The sequence below is a fragment of the Tyto alba genome, unplaced genomic scaffold (assembly GCF_018691265.1).
Source record: "Tyto alba isolate M040663 unplaced genomic scaffold, T.alba_DEE_v4.0 Super-Scaffold_20000042, whole genome shotgun sequence".
Taxonomy (NCBI): domain Eukaryota; kingdom Metazoa; phylum Chordata; class Aves; order Strigiformes; family Tytonidae; genus Tyto; species Tyto alba.
In genome coordinates this window covers 15,925,966-15,947,714 of record NW_024881293.1, presented here as the reverse complement: position 1 = coordinate 15,947,714, position 21,749 = coordinate 15,925,966, and the positions used below count along the sequence as shown (strand labels likewise).

At 37.2% G+C, this 21,749-nt stretch overlaps 1 protein-coding gene across 3 annotated transcripts in view; it reads left to right on the top strand.

The window, feature by feature from the left end:
- The window catches only part of SPPL2B (signal peptide peptidase like 2B), a 37,806-nt gene extending 21,288 nt beyond the window's left edge, over positions 1 to 16,518 (top strand). The window contains exons 9-16 of one of the 3 annotated variants that reach the window (XR_006165507.1): positions 199 to 280; positions 1,098 to 1,172; positions 1,306 to 1,368; positions 2,879 to 2,978; positions 3,943 to 4,020; positions 6,352 to 6,512; positions 7,499 to 8,000; positions 8,398 to 16,518. Coding sequence is in view for 2 of the 3 variants with exons in the window: in XM_033003071.2 (XP_032858962.1) it covers positions 199 to 280; positions 1,098 to 1,172; positions 1,306 to 1,368; positions 2,879 to 2,978; positions 3,943 to 4,020; positions 6,352 to 6,512; positions 7,499 to 7,786 (847 nt within the window). In the remaining variant the exon portion in view is untranslated. Of the gene's footprint in view, positions 1 to 198; positions 281 to 1,097; positions 1,173 to 1,305; positions 1,369 to 2,878; positions 2,979 to 3,942; positions 4,021 to 6,351; positions 6,581 to 7,498 lie in introns of all 3 variants that reach the window. The other 2 variants (XM_033003071.2, XM_033003072.2) reach the window with 2 other exon arrangements.
- Positions 16,519 to 21,749: the final 5,231 nt, after the last annotated feature.

The window sequence follows — 21,749 nt, the reverse complement described above, 5'->3', positions numbered from 1 at the left end:
AACTAGTCATTTCATTGTAGAAGGTTATCAGGTTGATCAAGCACAACTGCCCCTTCGCAAATCCATGCTGACAATAATAGTGACTTCAAACAAGTCCTTTTAATGAAGTTTTTTGTCCTAGGCAGGCCCATGGTGAGGACAAGGCTTGGTTTGGTTTGGCTTTCCTATTGTTTCCTGCAAAAATGTTACTCTCTTTAGGTGGGCCTGGGTTCTGCAAGATGCTTTAGGAATCGCTTTCTGTCTTTACATGTTGAAAACAATTCGCCTGCCTACATTTAAGGTATGAAAGTTAAACAGATGTAAAAAGGGGATGTTGGCCTGTATGTAGTTGAACACAGGAGCCACTTATAATGGAGTATATTGGCTTGGAAATGTACTTCCATTCATACATAGCTTGGGAAAGAGTGATGTAATGAGTTATAATGTAGACCAGTAAGTGTAGTGTGATCATTATGCATGGTGTTTGGTAACTTAAAGTTCTGTAGAGTATTGACTACTAGTAAATCACACAGCAGACAGTCACTTGTTGGGTGGTTTGGGGATTTTCTTGGTGCTTGTTGGGGTTTTTTTTATCGAATTTGACACACAAATGATGCATCGTTCTGGTGTTCTTTCAAATCTTCCAGAACTTATTCAGTATCCTAACATAAAAATCAGTGTTAGTCATTTAGTTGCCCCTTGGGCAGCTCTTCAATCTCTGTTTCAGGTTTTCTTCAGTTATAAACTTGTTTTCCTGTACAGATTGGCCAAGTAATGTGGATACAGTTTCAATCTATGCCTACCATCGTCCACAGAAAATGCAGAACTTCTTAATATTTGCTAACAAATTGAAACAGCACCATTTCCAGATTTTACATGATAAAGAATTTTAGGGACTAACGTGTAATTTTGTGTCTAAGAATTACTTTGTTTTATATGGTGCATGCAAGACCCAATTCCTCCATCTAAAATATTTAGGAATTAAGGAAAATACGTGGGTGACTTGTTTCAGTCCTTGTTAGGTTTTGCCTTGAATTGTCTTAAGTTGCTAATGATTAAATCTTTCCTGTTTACTAATGCATAGTATGTAAATATAAGTATCTTATCTCTTCCTTCAGGGTTGTACCTTGCTGCTCCTTGTTCTTTTTGTGTATGATGTATTCTTTGTATTTATCACACCTTTTCTAACAAAGGTAAGTAAAGTACTTCTCTAGTGCCTGCTGCTCACAGAGCAAAGTGTAATGACCTGTTTCTCTGTGTGTTCCTAAATGATCATAAACCTGCTGAGTGAAGTGCTGATTTACAATTTTCCCCTTTTTTCTTTAGACCGGGGAGAGTATAATGGTGGAGGTGGCTGCAGGCCCATCTGATTCTGCCACTCATGAAAAGGTACTGTATGTAGTCTGAAAATACGGCACTAACTTTCAGATCTTACACTTTCAACTTCTCTAAAATTCAAAGACCACAAAGCTGAAATGGAGATGCCAGTCTGAAAATAGTTTAATGTGGAAATAAGCACGCCTGTGTTCTCTGGAAATCTGCACAAAGCACGGGGGGCAAAGCAGACTTTTAGTGGTTCGTCACAACAACTTTGGTCTTCCTTTATCTTGCTTGAAAAGGATATCAGTATAAGGAAGCTGGTTAGCTCAGCTTCACAAAAACATGTGACCACATTTGTAAATATAATTTACTGCTAATGAAGCATATCCATTTTTACCTGAAGAGATAAAACTTATATGATTAACCTCTCTCTGCCCCCTCCTACCGTATTTTGATAATTGCTTTATGGAAAGCTGAGGCTATAGGCAAAGGAGATAAACATGAATTGGAGACAAAGAAAATGACTCAGTATTCAGTGGTTCTGTACTGTTTGACAGCAGCTGGCTGTATGCACAGAGCTGTGCAACATGATGTGGCTGTCTTGGGAAGGAAAGTACATGAGATGTAGGAGATGGTGAGATATAGTATGCAAAACAAATAAGAAATAAATCCGTAAGAAAAATGGCTTTGTTAATTTAAGGATTTTGGTTCTGTTTTCAGCAATGAGTTACTGTCGCATTGGAAAATAGTAAAGAAAATAGTTGTTTGCAGGATGAACTATGGGGGATCAATCCATACAATCCATGCTAATTTCTTTAGCTTCTTGTGTTCTTTTATTTTTACCCCTTTAGTTTCAGTTTTATGCACAAAATGAATTGTATAAAACAATAATGATAGTATAAATAGAAAAAATCATTCTGGCACTAACATAAGAAAAAAAAAAAAAAGGTTTCTTTAGTGTATTAAGGAGAATCCGTGTTTGCAATGAACTGAAATGTACTATGCCTCAACTTTGCAAATTATTTAATAAATAGGAATACTTGGCAGGGGGGAGAAGTCTTCAAAGTTATTTGAAAAATCACTTTTTTAAAAGTTATTCATCTTTACACTTTTGAGATTTTTATTGCAACCAACAGAATGAAGTCTAAATGGTTAGTTTATTTCTTATGCATGTGGCAGCCTACATAAATTTTTTACATTCCTGCAGTTAAAGCAGCATTGATACCTTGCTGCATGTGAGGACTTTGAAATTAATATACTGTTTTGAGATGTCTGTCATTTAAAGTTAACTTGTCTGGTTTGTTTGGTTTTTGTTTTGTTTTGGTGTGGTTTTTTTTGTTTCTGTTTGTTTTGTTTTGTTTTTTAAGAAAGTATTTCATCACTTCAATCTTAAATGTTAGTTGTCAGTAATATTAATAAAACATTTTAAACATAAGAATAGAATATATAATGTTAAAAAAAATACATTTGCTCTATTTGAAGTCTGCAGTTTCAGTTCAACAGGAACAAGTTCTGGTAGATGGTGTCAGTATATAGAGAAAACAGCTTTTCATAAGGCCTATGTGTCTCTTGTTCCAAGCTCCCAATGGTCCTGAAGGTTCCACGACTGAACTCCTCACCATTGGCTCTGTGTGACAGGCCTTTTTCTCTCCTAGGATTTGGAGACATTCTAGTTCCAGGTATTTCTTGTTTAGCATGGTAAGAATTTTACTTGTTGCACTGTCATATTAGTTTACTCCGCTTGCACTTCTGTTTCAAGTAGAAAGTTTGATTTAATTACTTTAAACCTGACAAATTTGTAAGTGTGTGTTTTATGTTCTTTTTTTCTGCACTATTCTCTTTTTCCATAGGCAATTAAATGCACATGCTTATGGTTCAGCTGCATATGCAGTGATATCAAGAAATGTAGAGAAATATCAAGAGTTGACTTAACAACTAATTTTATAGTATAAAACATCTTTAATAGAGGAAATTATTTGTCCATTTGCATATGATTTGAGTACTCACATACCTGACCACTCTAAACTTCATGATTTTGTTAGTTATACAACATCCAGTGTTTCTACATACCTTCTCTCAAACTTGATTTCCGATAGTATGTAGAAGTATGCCTGGCACCACTACAGGCAAAAACAAGTATACACCTTCTGGCTTTCAGATTTCTTCTAAGAAATCATTTTTTTTTTTTTTTTTTTTTTTTTATTTTGTGAAATATGAACTGTCATCCCCATCCATGTCCCCTCCTCTGCCCAACCTATAATAGGCATAGTCATTTGCCATAAATCTCTACTCTCTTTACTAGGAGCTGGAAGGGATTAATTTATTCTTGTTGTGAACACTGTATTTTTACAACTGTTTATTAGGGATGGGTTAATGTTTTGTATCTAGGATCTGTGTATGTGTAGATGTGAATTTTATTACTAGAGTGCTGCTGTTGTCCTGGGCTTGTGTTATCATATAACTGTTTTGTAAGCTGTGCAACCTCCCGAATGATGCTGTCATAGTACTGAAACACTACGATGTCCAAGTAAGTGTTGGAAAAAATAAATAAATCTTAAAAGTTCCTAGATAATCTGATAGTTTTGTGTATCTTAATGTGTGAGTGGGTTGAAAGCATGTTGTAATTGTTCTTTCCTTTCCTAGGCTTACTGGTAGCTTATTGCCATAGATTTGATATTCAGGTGCAGTCATCCAGAGTCTATTTTGTAGCCTGCACAATAGGTACGTGTAATAGTGACACCTGAACACAATACCTACAGAAGTTGCTCCCTTTAAAAGCATACCATCAATGGTGTATTACATAGTTTGGTCTTTTATTCTCCTCCTCCTTTTATTACTAAACAGAAATATTTTAGCAAAGTACTTTTGAGGCTAGACCTTCCATCACCAAGTTATCTGATGTCATTTTCCTGAGCTGCTTTGTCTGCCATAAATAAGGGGAGCTTCTTGTTACCATGGTTTGTCTCATTAAAACCCTTAACATCTACACTATCTTTATACATGCTTAGCTACTCAGTCTGGTTTTTTGATTCATGAATCTTTGAGTTTATTGCATATGAGAATTCAGGTTCAGGGACATCTTCCTTTGACTTTGTTCTTAACTTCTTGTGTATTCTAAAAACCCGTGACCTATGGTGCAATGAATTGTATTATGATGGCTGTAAGACCTCTAAATTAGTTTTCTTCTTCAGTTTGTGGAATCCACAGTTACATGCCATGGACTTAAAGATGACTGATGAATAGGATTTTACAAATTTCTTTGTTACAAAATATTTATGCTAGCAAAGACTCAGATGACTGCAGTTAATGTCACAAAAAATTTTCATGAACAACTGCATTAGAAATTCTTTTGAAAAAATAGCTACGTTCTTATTACAGCGGAGTTAGAGAGATGCTTTTATTTCACTATACCAAATCTTAAATAATTTCCTCGTATACATACTTAAAAGAAATTGTTGTTTTACCTGGCACTTTCAAAACACATTTACAGAAATTGATAGGAAAATGTATCAATGAAGAGTCAGCAGTGTACTAATGCAGCAATGAAAACTAACCACATACAGGGCTGTGTTAGCAAGATTGATGCAACAGTGTAAGAGAAGTGATTATTCCCCACAATTTGTCAGTTGAGACTGAGTCTTAACCAGGATCCCTGGTGCAAGACAGACATTGACATACTGGAGTAAATCCCATGGAGGCCATCAAGATGCCTGAGGGCTGGAGCATGTGATTTTAAAAGAAGAGAAGGCAGAGAGGAGATTCTGTTGCTGTCCACAGCTATGTAATGTGAGGATGCAGCGAAGACAGAGACAGACTTTTCTTACAGGTACGCAGGGGTAAGGTGTGAGGCAATGGACTTAAGTCACAAGAAGAAATATTTCAACTGGATATAAGGAGCTTTCACTAATAACATAATGTAACCTGAAAAAGACTTTTTAAGAACTGTAGGAAGTATTCCGATGGTAGAATCATTTAGGTTGGAAAAGACCCTTAAGCTCATAGAGACCAACAGTAAACCCAACACTGCCAATTCCACCACTAAACCATGTCTATAAGTGCCACGTCTACACGTCTTTTCAATACCTCCAGGGATGGTGACTCAACACTTCCCCGGACAGCCCGTCCCAGTGCTTGACAACCCTTTCGGTGAATAAGTTTTTCCTAATAATCAATCTAAACCTCCCCTGGCACAATTTGAGGCTGTTCCCTCTCATCCCATCACTTCTTACCTGAGAAAAGAGACCAGCCCCCGCCTTGCTACAATCTCCTTTCAGGTGGTTGCAGAGAGGGATAAGGTCTCCCCTGAGCCTCCTTTTCCCCAGATTAAACCACCTCAGTTCCCTCAGCTGCTCCTCGTGAGACTTGTGCTCTAGACACTTTACCGGCTTCGTTGCTCTTTGGACACAGTCCAGCACCTCTATCTTGATCTGGTTCCTGAATAGAAATCCATTGTATTGTACTTCATTGTTCTGAAAATGTAACTGAAAATAATTGCAACATAAGATCCTAGCTGTTTCTGTTCTACTTAGTAATTTTGCAGAATATATGAAGAGATCAAATAGAAATTAATAACAAATTATAACATACCTGGCTTGTTTTCTGGGGCTTTTTAGTGGTGTTGCAGGATAATAAGAAGCAACCAAAGCCAAATGAGACAAGAACCACATATTATAGTGGTCAAAATAATTGTCTGTAACTGTTGAATTCATAAATACAAGACACAGTATCTCATTTGTTTATTTTGCCTTTCTCAAACTGTTTAAGGTAATGATTTAATTACACAGTATGGACTAGGCCGATCACACTACTTTCACAACATGTTATTATCTATAGAAAGACTGTACTATCTCACTTGAGTAATGCACTGTTCCATGTTTACATTGTGTATATAATGCTTGTGTCTAAAGAGGCCTGAAAAAATTCTGGGTATGTTGTTTTACATATTACTTGAAAAAAGTTCCTGGTAGGATGCTCATCTAGCTAATTACTTAGTTGTTCTTAAGCAGAACTATATCTGAATAATGGGGTTTTGATGGTTTTGTTTCCTTCCAGCATATGGCATAGGCCTTCTTGTGACCTTTGTTGCCTTGGCACTGATGCAGATGGGCCAGCCCGCTCTCCTCTACTTGGTGCCCTGTACTCTTCTCACAAGCTTTGGTGTGGCTCTTTGGAGAAAGGAGTTTGCAATGTTCTGGACAGGCAGCGGCTTTGCGGTGAATACCAGTTTGATATGAGTGTCTTCAAGAAATACTAATATTATAAAAACCTAACTAGAATTAAAGTTGAGTAAAATATTGCAGTATTATCAAACAAAGCCAAAGATTTTTGTTTTGCTTAACTGTTTGCTTTTTTACATGCTTTTTTTGCTTCAGCAAGGTTTTCTTTTTTTAATGTTTATGACCCCTTAAACCGACTAGTGAAAAGTAAAGTAGATCTTGTCTATCCTTCTTGATTCTGCCATAATTTTACTGATTTGATCACTGATGAAATTATTATTGAGTAAAATATTAAATAAAACATGCTTTTAATAATATTATATAAAGTATATCCTTGCTATGTTTTTCCTCATATTTTTTCATAGTCTGCTGCTTATGAAGGCAGAAATCTACTTCAATATAATAAATTATCATTTTGTTTCACTGTGGTACAAGTGAAATTAATTTGATTCCAAAAGGTGTAATTTTTATCATGATGCATGCTTGTAGATTTTTAATGTCTACTTGAAAGGTTAATCTATCAAGCCCGAGGTTCCCAGCAGTGAGTTTTATGTTGTTAGTCAACTATTTGTGATAACCTTTACAACTTCCCTTTAGAGAACTGAATGTAATTGTTGGAAAAATATTTTAGATCACCTGAAATGTGATGGAAAAGTTGCCAGTTGTTGTACACTGATAATAAAGGTGGCCAAAACAAGAGCATGACAAAATCCCAGAGTGCTGTTTGCCTGTTCCTGCAGAGCACATCTGAAATTGGTGAGGAATGATCAGGCAGAAAGCAGTTAAATAAATTTCTGGAAGAAAAATGGCCTTGTGTGCTATAAAACACAAAGACAGGATAACTGTATGCATGTGTCCACTACTAGAGAATGAGAACAGAGATGATGGACCTTTAATCTTCATCTTGTATGACCATCACTCCTGATAACTGGACACAGTAATTCTTGCTTTCCATCATTCTGACTGTGATCTTCTATTTACAGAAAGACCTACCTCAGCCTCCCTTGGTCATAGCTCCTGTCAACTGTTCTGAGCTTCCCAAAGATAGCAATGTACCAGCCTCTCAGCAAGACACAGAGCAAATGACCAATCCGACCCTCCATGTGAAGGAGCTGCATGGCCCCACCTCAGCTGCAGAGGAGCTGGCTGATACTGACACAAAAATGGACCAGTCAGAAATTTCTGTTGCACAGAGTGAGGAACCAGCTGGTCAGAATAAGGACAACCTTGAAAACAAATGCCTAAATGCAGAGCAAAAACAGCTGGAATAAACAATGTGATAAGAACTCCTTATTTTCCCTCACAAACTTATCCATATAAAACCAGTATGTATTTAGGACTGGTTTAGTAGTGTTTGCGTTTATTGAGGAACGTCGCTGGGACTCTGATCATCAAATCCAACAAGGAATGTTCTGCCTCCAGCTTCAGTACAGCTATACACTTAAAACATCTTTCTGAAATATGGTGCTCTACAAGGGTTCTGATGTATGGATTTCAATGATCATTTTATTAGGGAATGCCTTTGAGTGTTCCATTTTCACTATGTATTAAGTGTCTTTACTTACACAGTACTCTGTGCTTGTGTGGTTATTTTGCTGCTTTAGCATAGTGTAAGTTAACATGGAGGAAAAGCATTGAACAAGTCTGCTACAATGCTTAGTTGAGAAAAACTTGGTAGTTTTCTTAGCACTTTCCCTATCGTCATCTTTTACTTTACTTTTCCCTACTTGTCAAAGCCATTGATACAAGGATATGCTTTAGTATAAACTGACATTCAGGAAATGCAGAGAATGGTTAAATTACCAGCCTCTGAAAGGATTTATAGTACAGTGGTGCATTAAATGCATCTCTTAACCTTTTTTGTCTTTGTTTTTAATTCCAGGTGCCTGGGTTGGCTACTAGTGTAGTTTAAAAGGTGGGATGAATGGAGCTACAGGAAGCTTTCTAAGCACTCATATGAACTCTAGAAGCTGTCTCTGAAAAATAAAGTTTGTCACAGAAGGCTGTCTGGAAGCAAAAGCATGTTAAGAATGTTTAATGTTTTAGAAATAAAATACAAGCCAAATGGGTAAGAAAATGGGTAGTAGCACTGTACTAAGCTTAATGAGAAAATGTTAAAGTAAAGCAGTAAAAGTTCATATGTTTGGGGTTTTGAGCTTCTACCTGTTAATTATTTAATGAATATAATTGCGATTTCTAATTCTGAAGAAAATCTGGTGTTTTCATTCCCAAGGGAGCACATATGGTGCTATAGTAAGTTGTGATTTAAAGCTACTTGCTGCTCGGTAACCAGTTATCTGCCTCAGTCATGTTTTGTCTTTGTCCCAAGAGTAGCCAAAGCTTGGCCTGTCAGGTTCTGGAATGAGGCTGTGATCTAGCCTATTATTTTGCACCTCTTGCTACATGACGTTGCGAAGGACTACATTTGTGAATTTAAAACTTCTTGGGGTACAGCTAGTCTTTATATTCCTGAAATTGTGCATTTTTCTGTATAACATGACTGAGTATTTTGTCCATCAGCTCTAGTACACACAGAGGGATAATATGATTTGCATATTATTTATTCCATCTAATAACATTTGACTTTTAAAGAGTTGTCTGTTCCACACTTAAATTGCAATCCCAGAAAGCCTCAAACACTTCACATTTAAAAGTGAAATAGAAAATGGAAGTATTCTAGGATCCTACAATATGATTCCAAATTGAATGGAAGAAATACTCTTCAGAGTATTTGAGCCCAAAATGTTATTTACAAAAGTACCATCATAGTGACATGATCAGAGGCAATGCTTTTAAATTAAGAGGCTCCAGTTGGCATGTTGTGTTGGATTCTGTAGGGCTCTCTTTTAATGTCTGTCTGTTGAAGTTCAGCCATTGTCTTTTTGGCTAAGTCTTCCAAAAGTTTGCGCTGTGTTTTTTGGATGATAACTTCTGTTTTAATCTGTATCACATTGGGTGTGTAGTATTCTTTCTCTAGAATATGAAAGGCTTTCTGTAAAACCACACTATGGCATCAGAGTTTTACCAGCATCTGCTTAAAGCCTCAAGCCCTGTCTGATAAGTTGATATAATGCTGTGTTTCCTGAGTCCAAAGGCCTGCACTACATTTAATTTACAAAACACCCTAATGGAAGATAGTAGTACTAAAGAGATCTGTTTTTCAATATTGTCTTTAATGGACTATGTTACCATTGCCAGCAGTCATCTGAACCAATTATTACTAATAAAAAGCAACTGAGACATTTTACTGAAAACTTCAGCCAGTTGGATTATGCCTTAATTTAAGCCATTGTATAAGTGTATATATTAATTAAGAAAACAGTCTTGTGTTTAAGTAATTAACTTGACAAATAGCAAGAAAACAAATTTGGAGACTGATTCAAAGTTCTATGTTTTTTTGCATTGATTGTCTTTTAGTCATAATGTTATTTGGAATAGTTTTTTATAAACGTAAAAGCCACTAGCTTTCTGATGATGAAGTATTAAGTTTTATCATCTACTTGAAAGTGTATTTCAACATTTGTTCTCATATGCTGTGTGTTAGGGAACAGTTTATTTCTGAAATTTTTTATAACAATTAAAATGGAAGAATTCATAATACTTAACTTGCAGACATTTAACAGTTTTGTTCACATTGCATTCTAGATACGTCTGCTTGGAGCATGTCCTTCACCTTTTTGGGGGTTTTCAATCTATTTTTTAGCATGGGGTGGTTTTTTGGTTTGGTTTGGTTTTCCCTCCAAACTACAAAGATCAGTGTGGGGGGGGAAAAAAAAACCTATAGCTACTCAATGCAATATCTCCAGTTAAAGTAAGTAACTGCCAATAAGTTACATACTTTGACTATCCTGGTACTGTACAAATCGGGTGACCCTGGTGCACCGGTTTGGCTGCGACTGTTCATACCCTGATCCTGGGCAGTTCAATCACTTCCATCAAAAAACAAGGCTGTGCTTTTTTTGTCTTCCGAAAACCTCCCTGGCCAGCTTAATATAAAACTTAATGTTTTATAGGGAAATGTGAAGATATGTTCAGTGTAGCTGACTGATTTTATTTGATGATTGCAGATATACATCCCACACCAAGCTCAAGTTAAAATGCTTAAAGTAATGAAAGTAATGCTAAAAGTAATGTTGATGTGCTTCTTGTTTACATCTTTTACATACGAAACCTTTAGCTAACTATCTAAAAATTCAATACTAAGGCTTATATTTCTGAAAATTTGCATGTATTCAGGGAAAGCACTTTAGTAAAAAACAAATAAACCCAAAACAGCAACAACCAATGCCACAAAAAAAAAAAAAAAAAAAAAAAAAAAAAAAAAACCCAAACAAACAGACATAACAACCCAAAAAACTTGTTGGATCACACTAGTGAGGATCAAATTCTTTCCTGGGTCTGAAATCACTAAGTATCAGTGTGTTTGACCCAGTGTTTGTTTTTGACTGTGTCCACCTGAAGGGTTGCACAAATGCAGCTGAAGATGGAATGCAATCTGAAAGACTTCACTAAGGGTGACAAGGAAGAAGTATCCCAAACTCTCTTTTACTTTGGGGGATTTTTTTTTTTCTTGTCAGAAATTAAGAGCATTTTAAATGAAATACATAAAAAATAAATAGAAAAAATTTACTCAAAAATGTATTCTGTTTTTTACCAGTGGCAGTAAAAGAGCACATCCACATATGTAAGAATTATACTTGTGAAAACGTTAAGTGTTTTCTATAAACTTGGACAGATGCCAGAAGACAAAAAATCTGCAGCACAGCATGTTTTCCAATAGGTTTATTAACAAGTCTAATAGAAAGCTTCATTTAGAAAAACGTTGATTTCATTTTTTTCTTCCTTCTTTTAACCTTACCAAATTTCTTAAACTTTTACATATGTCTTGATCTCAGATAATCAGTCAAGCTTTTCCTTCAGAAGCTGCTCGTTTCTTCCAGTAGCCCTCAGTATGTTTTTTGTTAAGAATGTCTTGCAAGTCCTGATAGCATTTTTCAGACATGCACATTTCTGTGTTTCAGAATTGGTTTTTGCATTCATGGCACATTGCTCAGACTGATAACATGACTATAATGGTAGTGCCTGTAGACTTCTAATTATGCTGGGAAATAGCACTGGCTGTGGAGCCAGAAAGAAGCTATCTTGTAAACTGTACTGAAATAATACCATTTTGAGCTTTAAGAATGTGGCTGCATTAATTAATGAATTAGCATACCATTTTGGAGATGCTGTGGATTTTCTAGTATCTGACAGGCAACAGAATGCTTGGAGAACTTAAAGGTAGTTTTCTATTTAACCACAAACTGTGCTCTCCTATAGGTTCTTGCTTTCAAAGCTCTTTCAAAACACAGTATTTGGGTCCATGTAAATGCTCAGTGTCTCCTGGATATGTCACCCTACAGTTTGTAGAACTTTTCCTGGCTAGACAATTTTGGGGGGAAAAAAAAAAAAAAAAAAGCTTATATTGGGCTGTTACTGTTACCAGTCAGTTTAGGTTCTGTGCCAATTGTGCTAGGTAGGATGAAGTGGGGAAGGATAAGAAAAAAATGAAGGTGGCTCAAAAAGCATGGGGAGACACTGAAAATGGTAGTGGAAGAGTTTACTCCAGAAGGGTCCAAAACTACTACTCCAAATAGACGACTTAAGGGCATGTATGATAAATATCAAAAAATCTGAAATGCTATTGCAAATTGGTAAAACAGACAAATGATTTTTTTTTTTCCTTTTGAAGTAGGGATGGCATTAGATTTAACAGACTTAAATTACAGCAAGGTAATTGTGGGGCTGGTGACAGAAGAATCTAACCGCTTAAGTGGTTAGCCATGGGAGACATACGAAGCCTCTGTGGGGCATGCATGCTCTTGCTGAGCATGCTATTCCAATGCATGCTATTGCTGAGCTCCTCTTGTTCTGAGAGTATCAAGAATTTAACCACATAGACAAGAGCCACTTGCATTAGGGGCCAGTGAACAAGCCCTGGCTCACTTTAGCCCAGGTGTAGTCTGAGGGTCAGGCTTTCACTAGTTTAATGCCATGATAGCATGAACGTTATCACTTGGCAGTCAGTTTATAGGAGTGCTGTAATAGAGCTTTGCAAGTGTTGTGACTGTCAATTCAGATCTTGTATTACAAAGACTGTTTTGGTTTTCTTTTGCTAATTTAAAGATGATATACCCTCTGGAAAGAAACTGCATCAAAGCACATGTTAAATAGATGCAGTGCTCTTCCTACTGCGATAAGAAGAACTTTTTTTTAAATGTATGTTTAATTTGTTGGATTGCACTGAATGTTCCTAGCAGCCTGGAACATGTTTGGAACAGGACAGCCTTGTGTACTACCAGAAGCTTCCTTTGGCACTGGCACAAGAGAATTGCCTCTTCACTGATCTTCTGTATCTTCTGCATTTATCAATTATGTGCTTTTCTGTGAGTGTTTCATCTTTGCCTTTTCCGGTTTTGCAGGTAAATATTCAAATTAGGTGGAGCAAAGATGAGATTTTGTCATCTGTAGATTAGTGTTAGATCATAAATAATGTGTTTAAATTGGATTTTCTAGAATTGGCATCTAGTATATTGTGTACAATGTCATCTATAATTTCAGGAACCAGTAGAGGACTTAACTTCAGGTGATGCAGTGACTCAGTTTCAGTTCTGTTTCCTCAGCAGATACTGGGAATATTGCAACTCTTGGTCCTGTTGATCTGCTGGTAGCCAAGGGTGTTGCAAGTGCGTATGACCCTGGGACAATTTGGAGTCACCTTCCTTAGCTGAAGATGGCATTACAGTTTATCAAGTTTCTCACAATATTTTCCTGCATCTTAGCGTCCAAGTTTCACTCCAGATGTCAGACTTCATCCAGGTGTTTATGTCTGAGAAATCTTTGAGGTGATCTGTAGGCTAGAAATTTTTGGTTGAGAACTGCTTGCTGCTGACACACATGCACTGTATGTTTTGAACTTTCTTTGGGTGTATAATATGAACGTTGGTTAGCTGAAAATATGCAGAGACATGGTCTCAAAGTAAACAAAATCATCATAGCTCCTAAAAAAAGAAAAAAAAAAAAGGTGACTTGAGCTGGTAGGGTGCCCTGCAGTAGCAGATAGGGCACCCTAATTCCCTAATAGTCAAGTACTGCTGAAAGACATCCAGTACTGAGAGTGTGATGCTCTTTATGAACGCACTACCCTGCTGTAGTTTAGTGGTGCTTCCAGGAGACCGGCCCTTCAGTGGTGGATTGTACACAAGAGTTGTAGCTGATATTGTTCCCATTACAGTAACCTTTTCCTTAAGCTAGACGTTTGTAAAGGATAGAAATAGCTCTTTTCATCTTAAAGGTGTAGCTATTATCAGGAGAATGCCATGCACCTAACACTTCTCTATTGTGGATCCAAGCTTTAAATGGCTGGGATGATAGGAAGCTGGTGATGTCTGGGAAGAACAGAATCCTTGACATGCATTTTCCACAGCAAGAAACCAGTAGGAGTTTTTTCTTTTTCTGCTTTGACTGAAGTTGTTCCAGTTCATATTGAACAAAAACTTAAAAACAGTAGTTCAGGTATAGTCTGGAGAAAAAAAAAAAAAAAAAAAAAAAAAAAAAAAAAAGAAAACAACACACAACAACACAAGCCACACAGTAGCGCAGTTCAATCTGGTTTGAGTCAGAATCTCTTTTTTTCATAGCTGACAGTGGAGACCTTAAAAAAAAAAAAAAAAATTAGGATGTCACAGATGTTACCACAGACTCTAATATGGCAGCAAACCTGTGTGAGGAGATTGCCATTAAATGGCAATGAGAAATAAGGCTATGGTCTGCGTGTGCTGGTGTGAACATCTATTGCCTGTTTTTCTTCAACTCATGCTTTGTAACTTGTCCTCTCCAACAACCTTCTGATTCTCAAACTTTCATGGAGGTTTCATAGAGATTTTCACAGGCTGTGGGAGAGCAAAATTAGATCTGTGTGTCACAGTGCACTCCTAGTGTTTTCTGAAAACTGTGCAACTAGAAGTCTGTTACCGTAGCCTAGCACGATGCCTGGATTGTGTGTTGCATTTATCATGGAGTGGGTGTCACATTTTAACACTCAAAAATTGGTTTTGATCCTAGAAGTTATTGAGAGTAAGTATGAGCTCTAGTACTTTCTGCCTGGCAACATACAAAAGCAAAACCTAACTGTTCAAAGAAAAATACTGATTTAGAGCCCTGACCATGGATGGTCTGCTCAGTATTTTTAACCATGTTCCTTCAATTTCTCCATCCAGCCCAGTGCTGGAGGAACTGGAGTTCTAATAACATCCTAGCAATGTGCAAGTCTCATTTGAACAATTCTAATGTTACTTTTCTAAGACTGAATTAGTACATGGATCAGATGGTGAAAATTTAGAGCAGTATAAAGAGGATTTATGAGATGACAGTAAGATACGTATTTGCTTAATGCTAGTTTCTTGGATGCTTTTAGTGAAGAAGCTTTATTCTTGGGAGGTAACATTACAAGTAGAACAGTTTTAAATGTCTGATGTGGAAGGACTTTAATAATGTTAAAATAATAGTGTATAAGCTAGAGTTATGAAGAGAGCAAAGTCTAAAGGTTGTTCATTTCAGCACGTGTGAATGCATATGTCTAACCCTGCATATGTATGCATGAGGAATAAACTTAAAACTAGTTCCATGTGGTGCTGAAGGAAGGATTTTATTGTGATCCAAAACATAGGATTTATTTTTGGTGTTTTAAGATCTTCTGTGCCATTTGGCCCCTTAATTAAAAAACAAACAAAATCACCAAAATACAACCCCTCCAAAAAAAAAAAAAAAACAGTGAACCTGGCCAGTGTAGGAAGATTGGCATGAAAATTCAGTTCAAGTGTTTTTCCTCCAAAGGGGCTACTGTTGCCAAAGGAACTGAAGCTGTGAAAATTAAGCGCAAATGGGATGTAAAGAATGAGGGATTTAGTTCTCTGTAAGGACGTAGTCAGTCATCAACAGCTGTGTCAGAGATGCTGATAAAATTAATATCCTTCCTTGATTCCCTGATTTTTATCTTGCATCTTGCTTACCTTGTCAGTTAGTCACCCACATACACTGTGCATATTAGTTTCATAGCTTTAGTTCACTGCCTTGCTGAATTGTAGAGCCCTTTGTGTGAAGAGGGTTACTTTCTCACAGACTGTAGAAGGTATAGTATTTGCTAGGTGATGACTTGCAAAATTGGTGCATGGTATCTACAGGGACAAAGAAATCAATAATTTTGTGACTTTTATCTATGATATAAGTATCATATCTATGGTACAAGTAAGATTATTTTTTGTTGTTTGCAAGTAATAACAAAGAATTGAACATGTCACCTTACTAATATCTTTCTGTGCTGCCAAGAGGATAGAACCATTGCAAAGAGCAAGAGAAAAATCAATGTTGTTTCCAAGTAGTAAAGGATGGTTTTGGTAAACATTTCTGGTTTTCCAGAACTGCAGGTCTTGCTGTAATGTGTGCATCAGATTTTCAATTCAGCCTGGGTGGGTTCTTTCTACCCTATGTCTATCTAGCTCTTGATGGTTTTGTTATCAGCTCTCCCTCTGACTGAAATACAGACTTGTATCCAGTTGAACAACAGAATATATATTTTTATATATGTAAATACATTGTAATACATAGCGTTTCCAGTGACCAAATGTAGATTTGCTTCCTCCTGTGATATAAGATGGGAAAAACCTTATTTCAAAATTAACAGTGGGGGGAACAGAATCTTAGGACAAGAGATGAGAAATATCCTGAGGGTTTCTACAGAGTGAATTTTCCATGGAGTAATTAAGCCTATTTCAGGCATACATAGATATGGTGAAAGAAAACAAACTTGAAAATGACTGGTCAACTGAAATTGCAGTGGTTTGGTTTTTTCTTCTGTCTTGCTTTTAAAACACACTGGAATTTACTTTCCTTTATCATGTTTTAGTTTAAAACTGTAAAAATTTTCTAAAACTGTAAAATAAAGATACTTAATTTTTGAGCTGAATTTTGCTATTTTGTTATCTCTTTAAATCTGTTTGTTCACTACTTTTTGTTTGCACCAGGATGTGATAGTGTCTTTTGTGAGTTAAAAGATTGCCTGTGCACAGCTTCCGTCTTGAGCCAGATTCTATGCAAAATTCTTAAAACTTGCCTGTGTTGTTGTTTTTTTTTTTTTTTCCAAGTTTGCTGTTAATGTGCAAGACTCGATACCAGAAACAGTGTTTCACGTCCCCAAGTAGTCCTCACAAGTCATCTCTTTTCCCTACTTTTATGATACTGATGTGGTCACTGTGCTGATACAATCAGTTTTGACTGATCTGTTGCATGTTGTAGCGCTATTGCTTGTGAAGGAAAGTGGTTACTAACAGTTCCTCATTTTAAAAAATAGTAAATTCCAACTGAATTACAAGACAAGTCATGGATGTATCCAAGAATGGTGCAAACAGAAAACAGGTACATTTCAACTCTGATTTTTGTGCTCATAGTTTTTAGTATGCCCTCCAATTTACTTTTAGATATGTCATACAGCTGGGAAGACAAATTGAGAAATTTCTTGTGTTACCTGTTTTTTTTTTTAAAAAAAAAAAAAAAAAGGTTGCAGCAAGACAGCCTTTCTGTTTGTCTCTTGATTCCCAGCAACTGACTGCAGGGCTACTTCCATTCAGACAAAGAGGGTTCAAAACCAGAAAGACTGGTTTTGTGTTAAATAAAGGGTAGTAAATATTAAGATACAGTCTGGCCACAAAGCTCTTCCTAAGGTTTTCTAAACCTCATCCTATATTATTTGAAATAGTAACTACTATTCTAGATTACATACACCTGTATACTAGAACAAAATTAGCATAATGAACAAATTGTATGACGCTTATATTACTGTATCTGTTGCGTGGACATAGCACTTGGTTTTTTTAAAAAAAAAAAAAAAAAAAAAAAAAACAACCAACCAAACAAACAAACAAACAAAAAAACCCCTAAATTATTGATCTTGGCACAGAGTAATGATCTAAGGGGTAATTAAATCATTCAAACAGAAGCATGTCCTCATCTGGGTTGGATGAGACCCTAAACTGTTGTTCTGCTGAATTCTTATATCAGAGCTGGCCCACCATTCTACCACCAGTACCACAAGTGAATGATCTATCACTATTGGTTATCTTAATTACATTCAAAGCATCTCCCTACAATCTTACATATTCACTAAATATCTGTCCTACGTGACCGTTTCTGTATCTGCAGGAACAGTTTATACTGACTATTTACAGGCATCTCAGCTTTGCAGCAGGAACCCCCGCAGGGGTCTCTAGGAGGAAAGGCTGGATTCTCCACCCAGGCTGATGGCTCACTTAAGCACAGGAATTGTGCACAGGTGCTGCCTGAAGGCTGTCTTCAGAGAACACTGACATTCCCACCTGGAGAACTCCTGCACCAATTGCTCAAATACTTTCTTGTGAAGATCTTCGGCCAGTTGCCTAGTTTCCAGTCAGTTCATTGTCTCAAACCAGTTCATTATCTCACTTGTGCAGATGATTAATCGGGGAGTTCCTGGATCACCTAGGGACTTGATGACTTAACTGCACTTGCTGTGTATACAGTGGCAACCTTGATGCCCGGCTATGCCACAGATAAAAGACACACTGGAGTTTCATACTCACAGCTCCCTCGTAACAAGTTCCATAGCTCTTGACACATATCCCAAATTACTATTTTTTTTCTGTTTAAGAAAGTAATGCAGATTATGTGTTATAGATAGCAAATAAGAGAGAGCTTTTCACTCACCGTAATGAACTGCAGCAGCCCAGACTTCCAGCATTCACAGGACCAGGGCTGTTGCGTAGTAGGAGATGGAAGAAAGTTACTTGAACAGAAAAATAGTGATGATGAGTGAAAATATAAAGCTCTGAACTTCTTTAGCCTTTAAACATAATATAAGGTATGAATCTGTGGTGTTTTTGTGGGAACTGTATTCAGGCAAATACAGTATGTTGAATTTTGATCTCAGGTTTTTCTGTTTAAACACAATTCTTATATTCATGGTTTATCAGTCTCCACATCCCTTTTGTTCAGTATCACCTCCAAAATAGACTTGAGTCTCTAGATCACCCCTGCATACTGCTCTCAGTAGAAGAGCTTGGAAAGAGATGCACCTTTGGCAAAATGTGTGCTATGGGTCTCCAGTGGCTCCTAGGACTCATCCTGTTCTCAGCGAGTGCTCTTAATAAAGTCCAAAACAACTCATGGCCAAGCCCAGGGAAATCTTCCAATCTTCTCAGGTATTTTTAAAGGACTGCTTTTTTCACTTTTGCCTCACCAGTTAACCACAGCGGAGCAGAAGCAGTAATTGATCATTATATCTTATTTTTGGGTTGTTACAACAGATCAGGACAGCTGTCACTAGTTCTTGTATAAGAGGTTTCCATAAAAAAATCTAGATGCTTTAGGGAGAAAAGGGTTGAGGGCAAATGACCTTCAATTGTTCCTTTCCAGGTATCCATCAAAATGTTCTTATGGTCTTTAGCCTTGTCATGGTCAAGTATGCATTTGTCCTCTGCTAGTGCATAGCCATGTAGTCCAGTTGTTCAAATGTTCTATGTTTTCCTGTGTGGGACAGGGGAAAGCCTCTTTTTCATGAAGGATACAAGGAAACACCATCTGAGCAGCAAGCCTTGGCCAGATGCCTCTTCTTAGATCTGTTTGCTTCCCGTATAGGGATGGACTAGCATAGAGAGAGGACAATAAGGAGCTGGATGGACTCTGGTGTGGGAATAGTATATCCCAGGGACAGAGTTTTTCAGTCTTGTTGAACTTCAGGAGGTTTCTTTTGCCCTGCATACTGCACCACTCTGTTACATTATTACTGTCATGTTAGCCATAACATGCCATAGCTCTTTAAAGCTAGCAAAAAAATCCACAGTACCTACTAGTGATTAGGGTCATAGTCCTGTTTCAAGTCAGAACTTGGTTTAGAGAGCTCCAGAAGTCCATATTATATTTATTTTGTACCTTACCTAGGATGGAGGTTAGCAAAGAGACATAATGCTGTGTCTCTGGCTGTCACAGGGCTGTTCAGTGGCTGCCATACATTGAAAATAATCCCATCAAAGTTCAAATAGCTTTAATAAGAAGTTAACAGGTCAACATTGCTATAATATTTCTCTGAAAAAAAACAGAAGGGGAAAATTCTAGCAGGAAAAAGCCATATAACCATCAGTTTTCTGTATTTATGAAAGTCAGTATTGCAGAATTGGATTTTATGGAAAAAAATGGTGTTCTCAATTGTCCTTATGAAGTTATGTACTAGTATTATTTCTTCTGTTCCTATAATCTATTACACTTGGATTGATTTATCTCTCTGAAGTCAAGAATTTAAATTAAATTAAATCAACAGATACGTTTGTTGTCCCGTTCAGGTCTAAGAAATGTATCTTCCCAGTGCAGAAAAAGAAAATGAAAAAAGGAAATCTTCACTGAAAATGTGACTTGGGGGTGGTGCTGCAGAGTGTGTGATGCCTATCCTTGATGTATCAGGATGGGGTTCTGATGATAAAATAACTCTTTATTTCTGATTAGTTGCCATAAGCTGTTATTTTCTGTCCCTATTCCATTTCAGGAAGAAAACCAGGACACACAACCATTTAAACTCACCATCAGTTCTTCCATGCCCCTGGTAAAAAGGCTTTCCCAGGAAGCAGAATGAAATGAATGGTCTTTGAAATCCTTTCATTTAAAATCCTCCTTGCTGTGTATTTTGCACCTAGAAATTTTCTTGGCCTTTGAAGTAATTATGTATCCCATGCAAAAAGTTTTCCAGCACTCCAATGCGTAAGGTAGCAAACCAGCTAAAGAATCTTAAAGGCGTTTAAATCCTTCTGGTGCATCACAATGTTTTCCTGATTGTTCCGTAGAATTTTTATTATTATATTATTGCTTTAGTGCAGTGCTTACTTTAACAGTACTCTGTTAAAAATGTGTGCGGTAAACCTGCTGTGAGCAGAGTGGCCCCAAATGCCCCTGCTGAGTTTGGCAAGTTTGGTTGCCAGTGATCACATCCATAATGACTGTCTTCTCATTTAACTTTTATATGTTTGCTCCCAGACCCTTCAGTGAGAGTGCAGACTGCTACTTCTACTCCTCATTTCTAACCTATTATACCACTAATGCACCTACTAGATTTTGCTGGTTTATTGCAGCCATATCTCCTCTCCTCTGCTTATTGCTTTAGGAGTTCGGTCAAGCAGTTTTGTCTTCTCCAGTCCCACAAAGATACGTGCAGGTTATGCTTTATTTGCTGAACTTTTAGGAGGATGTCACTCTTCTGCTCAGCTCTTTCATGGGAATGTATGTGCTATACCTGCAGTCTGTAAGGACAGGAGCTGCTTGTGGCATTTGCTGGCTCACTTACAGGCAAATATGTTTATATTCAGTGATTGCTGTATTTTCCTGGTTATTCGAAACTGCAGGAGGTATTTTAATCAGCCAAGTCTTCATTATTGGTGCTCAGGAGGAAACCTAAAACAGGTTTCAGTGGCTGCTGGGGCTGGAGAGATCTGTGGGACAGCAGAATGTTAGGAATGAAAGGCTACGCTTTGATCAAAACCAACTTCAGAGAAGCCTCTATGATCATTTTATAGTTTAAAACTCATGTTCTTTCCTTGCTTTGCTCTTTGAACACAGTAACTGCTAAACTTTGCTATTAATGTTGAAGGTATTTAAGATAGAGAAGTGGCAATTGGGTGAGAGTTGACTGTGTCAAGTGGCAGGCAAAAATTGAGATTAAAGCAAAATGTGTTCTCGGGTTTTTGTCTTTTTAAAGATGGCAGAGGGTCATTTATGGGCTCAAATTCAACTTCAGCACAAGGAACCCTGTCTAATTTTGGCCTCTGCTGTAGGTGTGTGCGATGCTAGATAATCACTGCTCATCCCTAGGCAGCAGTTAGGCCATTTTCCTTGCACAGAGATTGTTATGATGATGATATACAGAGTATGGATTGTAAGGGCTATGGATCCCTGACTGAGGAAAGGAGTGACTTTTTTGTAAAAGTGCTTTACTATTTTCTGTGTGAATGGGACAGTGCTCATTAACTGATCATCCACACGGTTTTACTGTAAGGGGCTGCGAAGCTCTGGGGATTGGGGTGAATTCAGTGCTCCTGGAATTAATCACTTCAGGCAGCAATTTTGCTTGCTGTCCGGCTGGTGAAACACTACTGAAGTGAACGAGTTGTACAGCGAACTGCA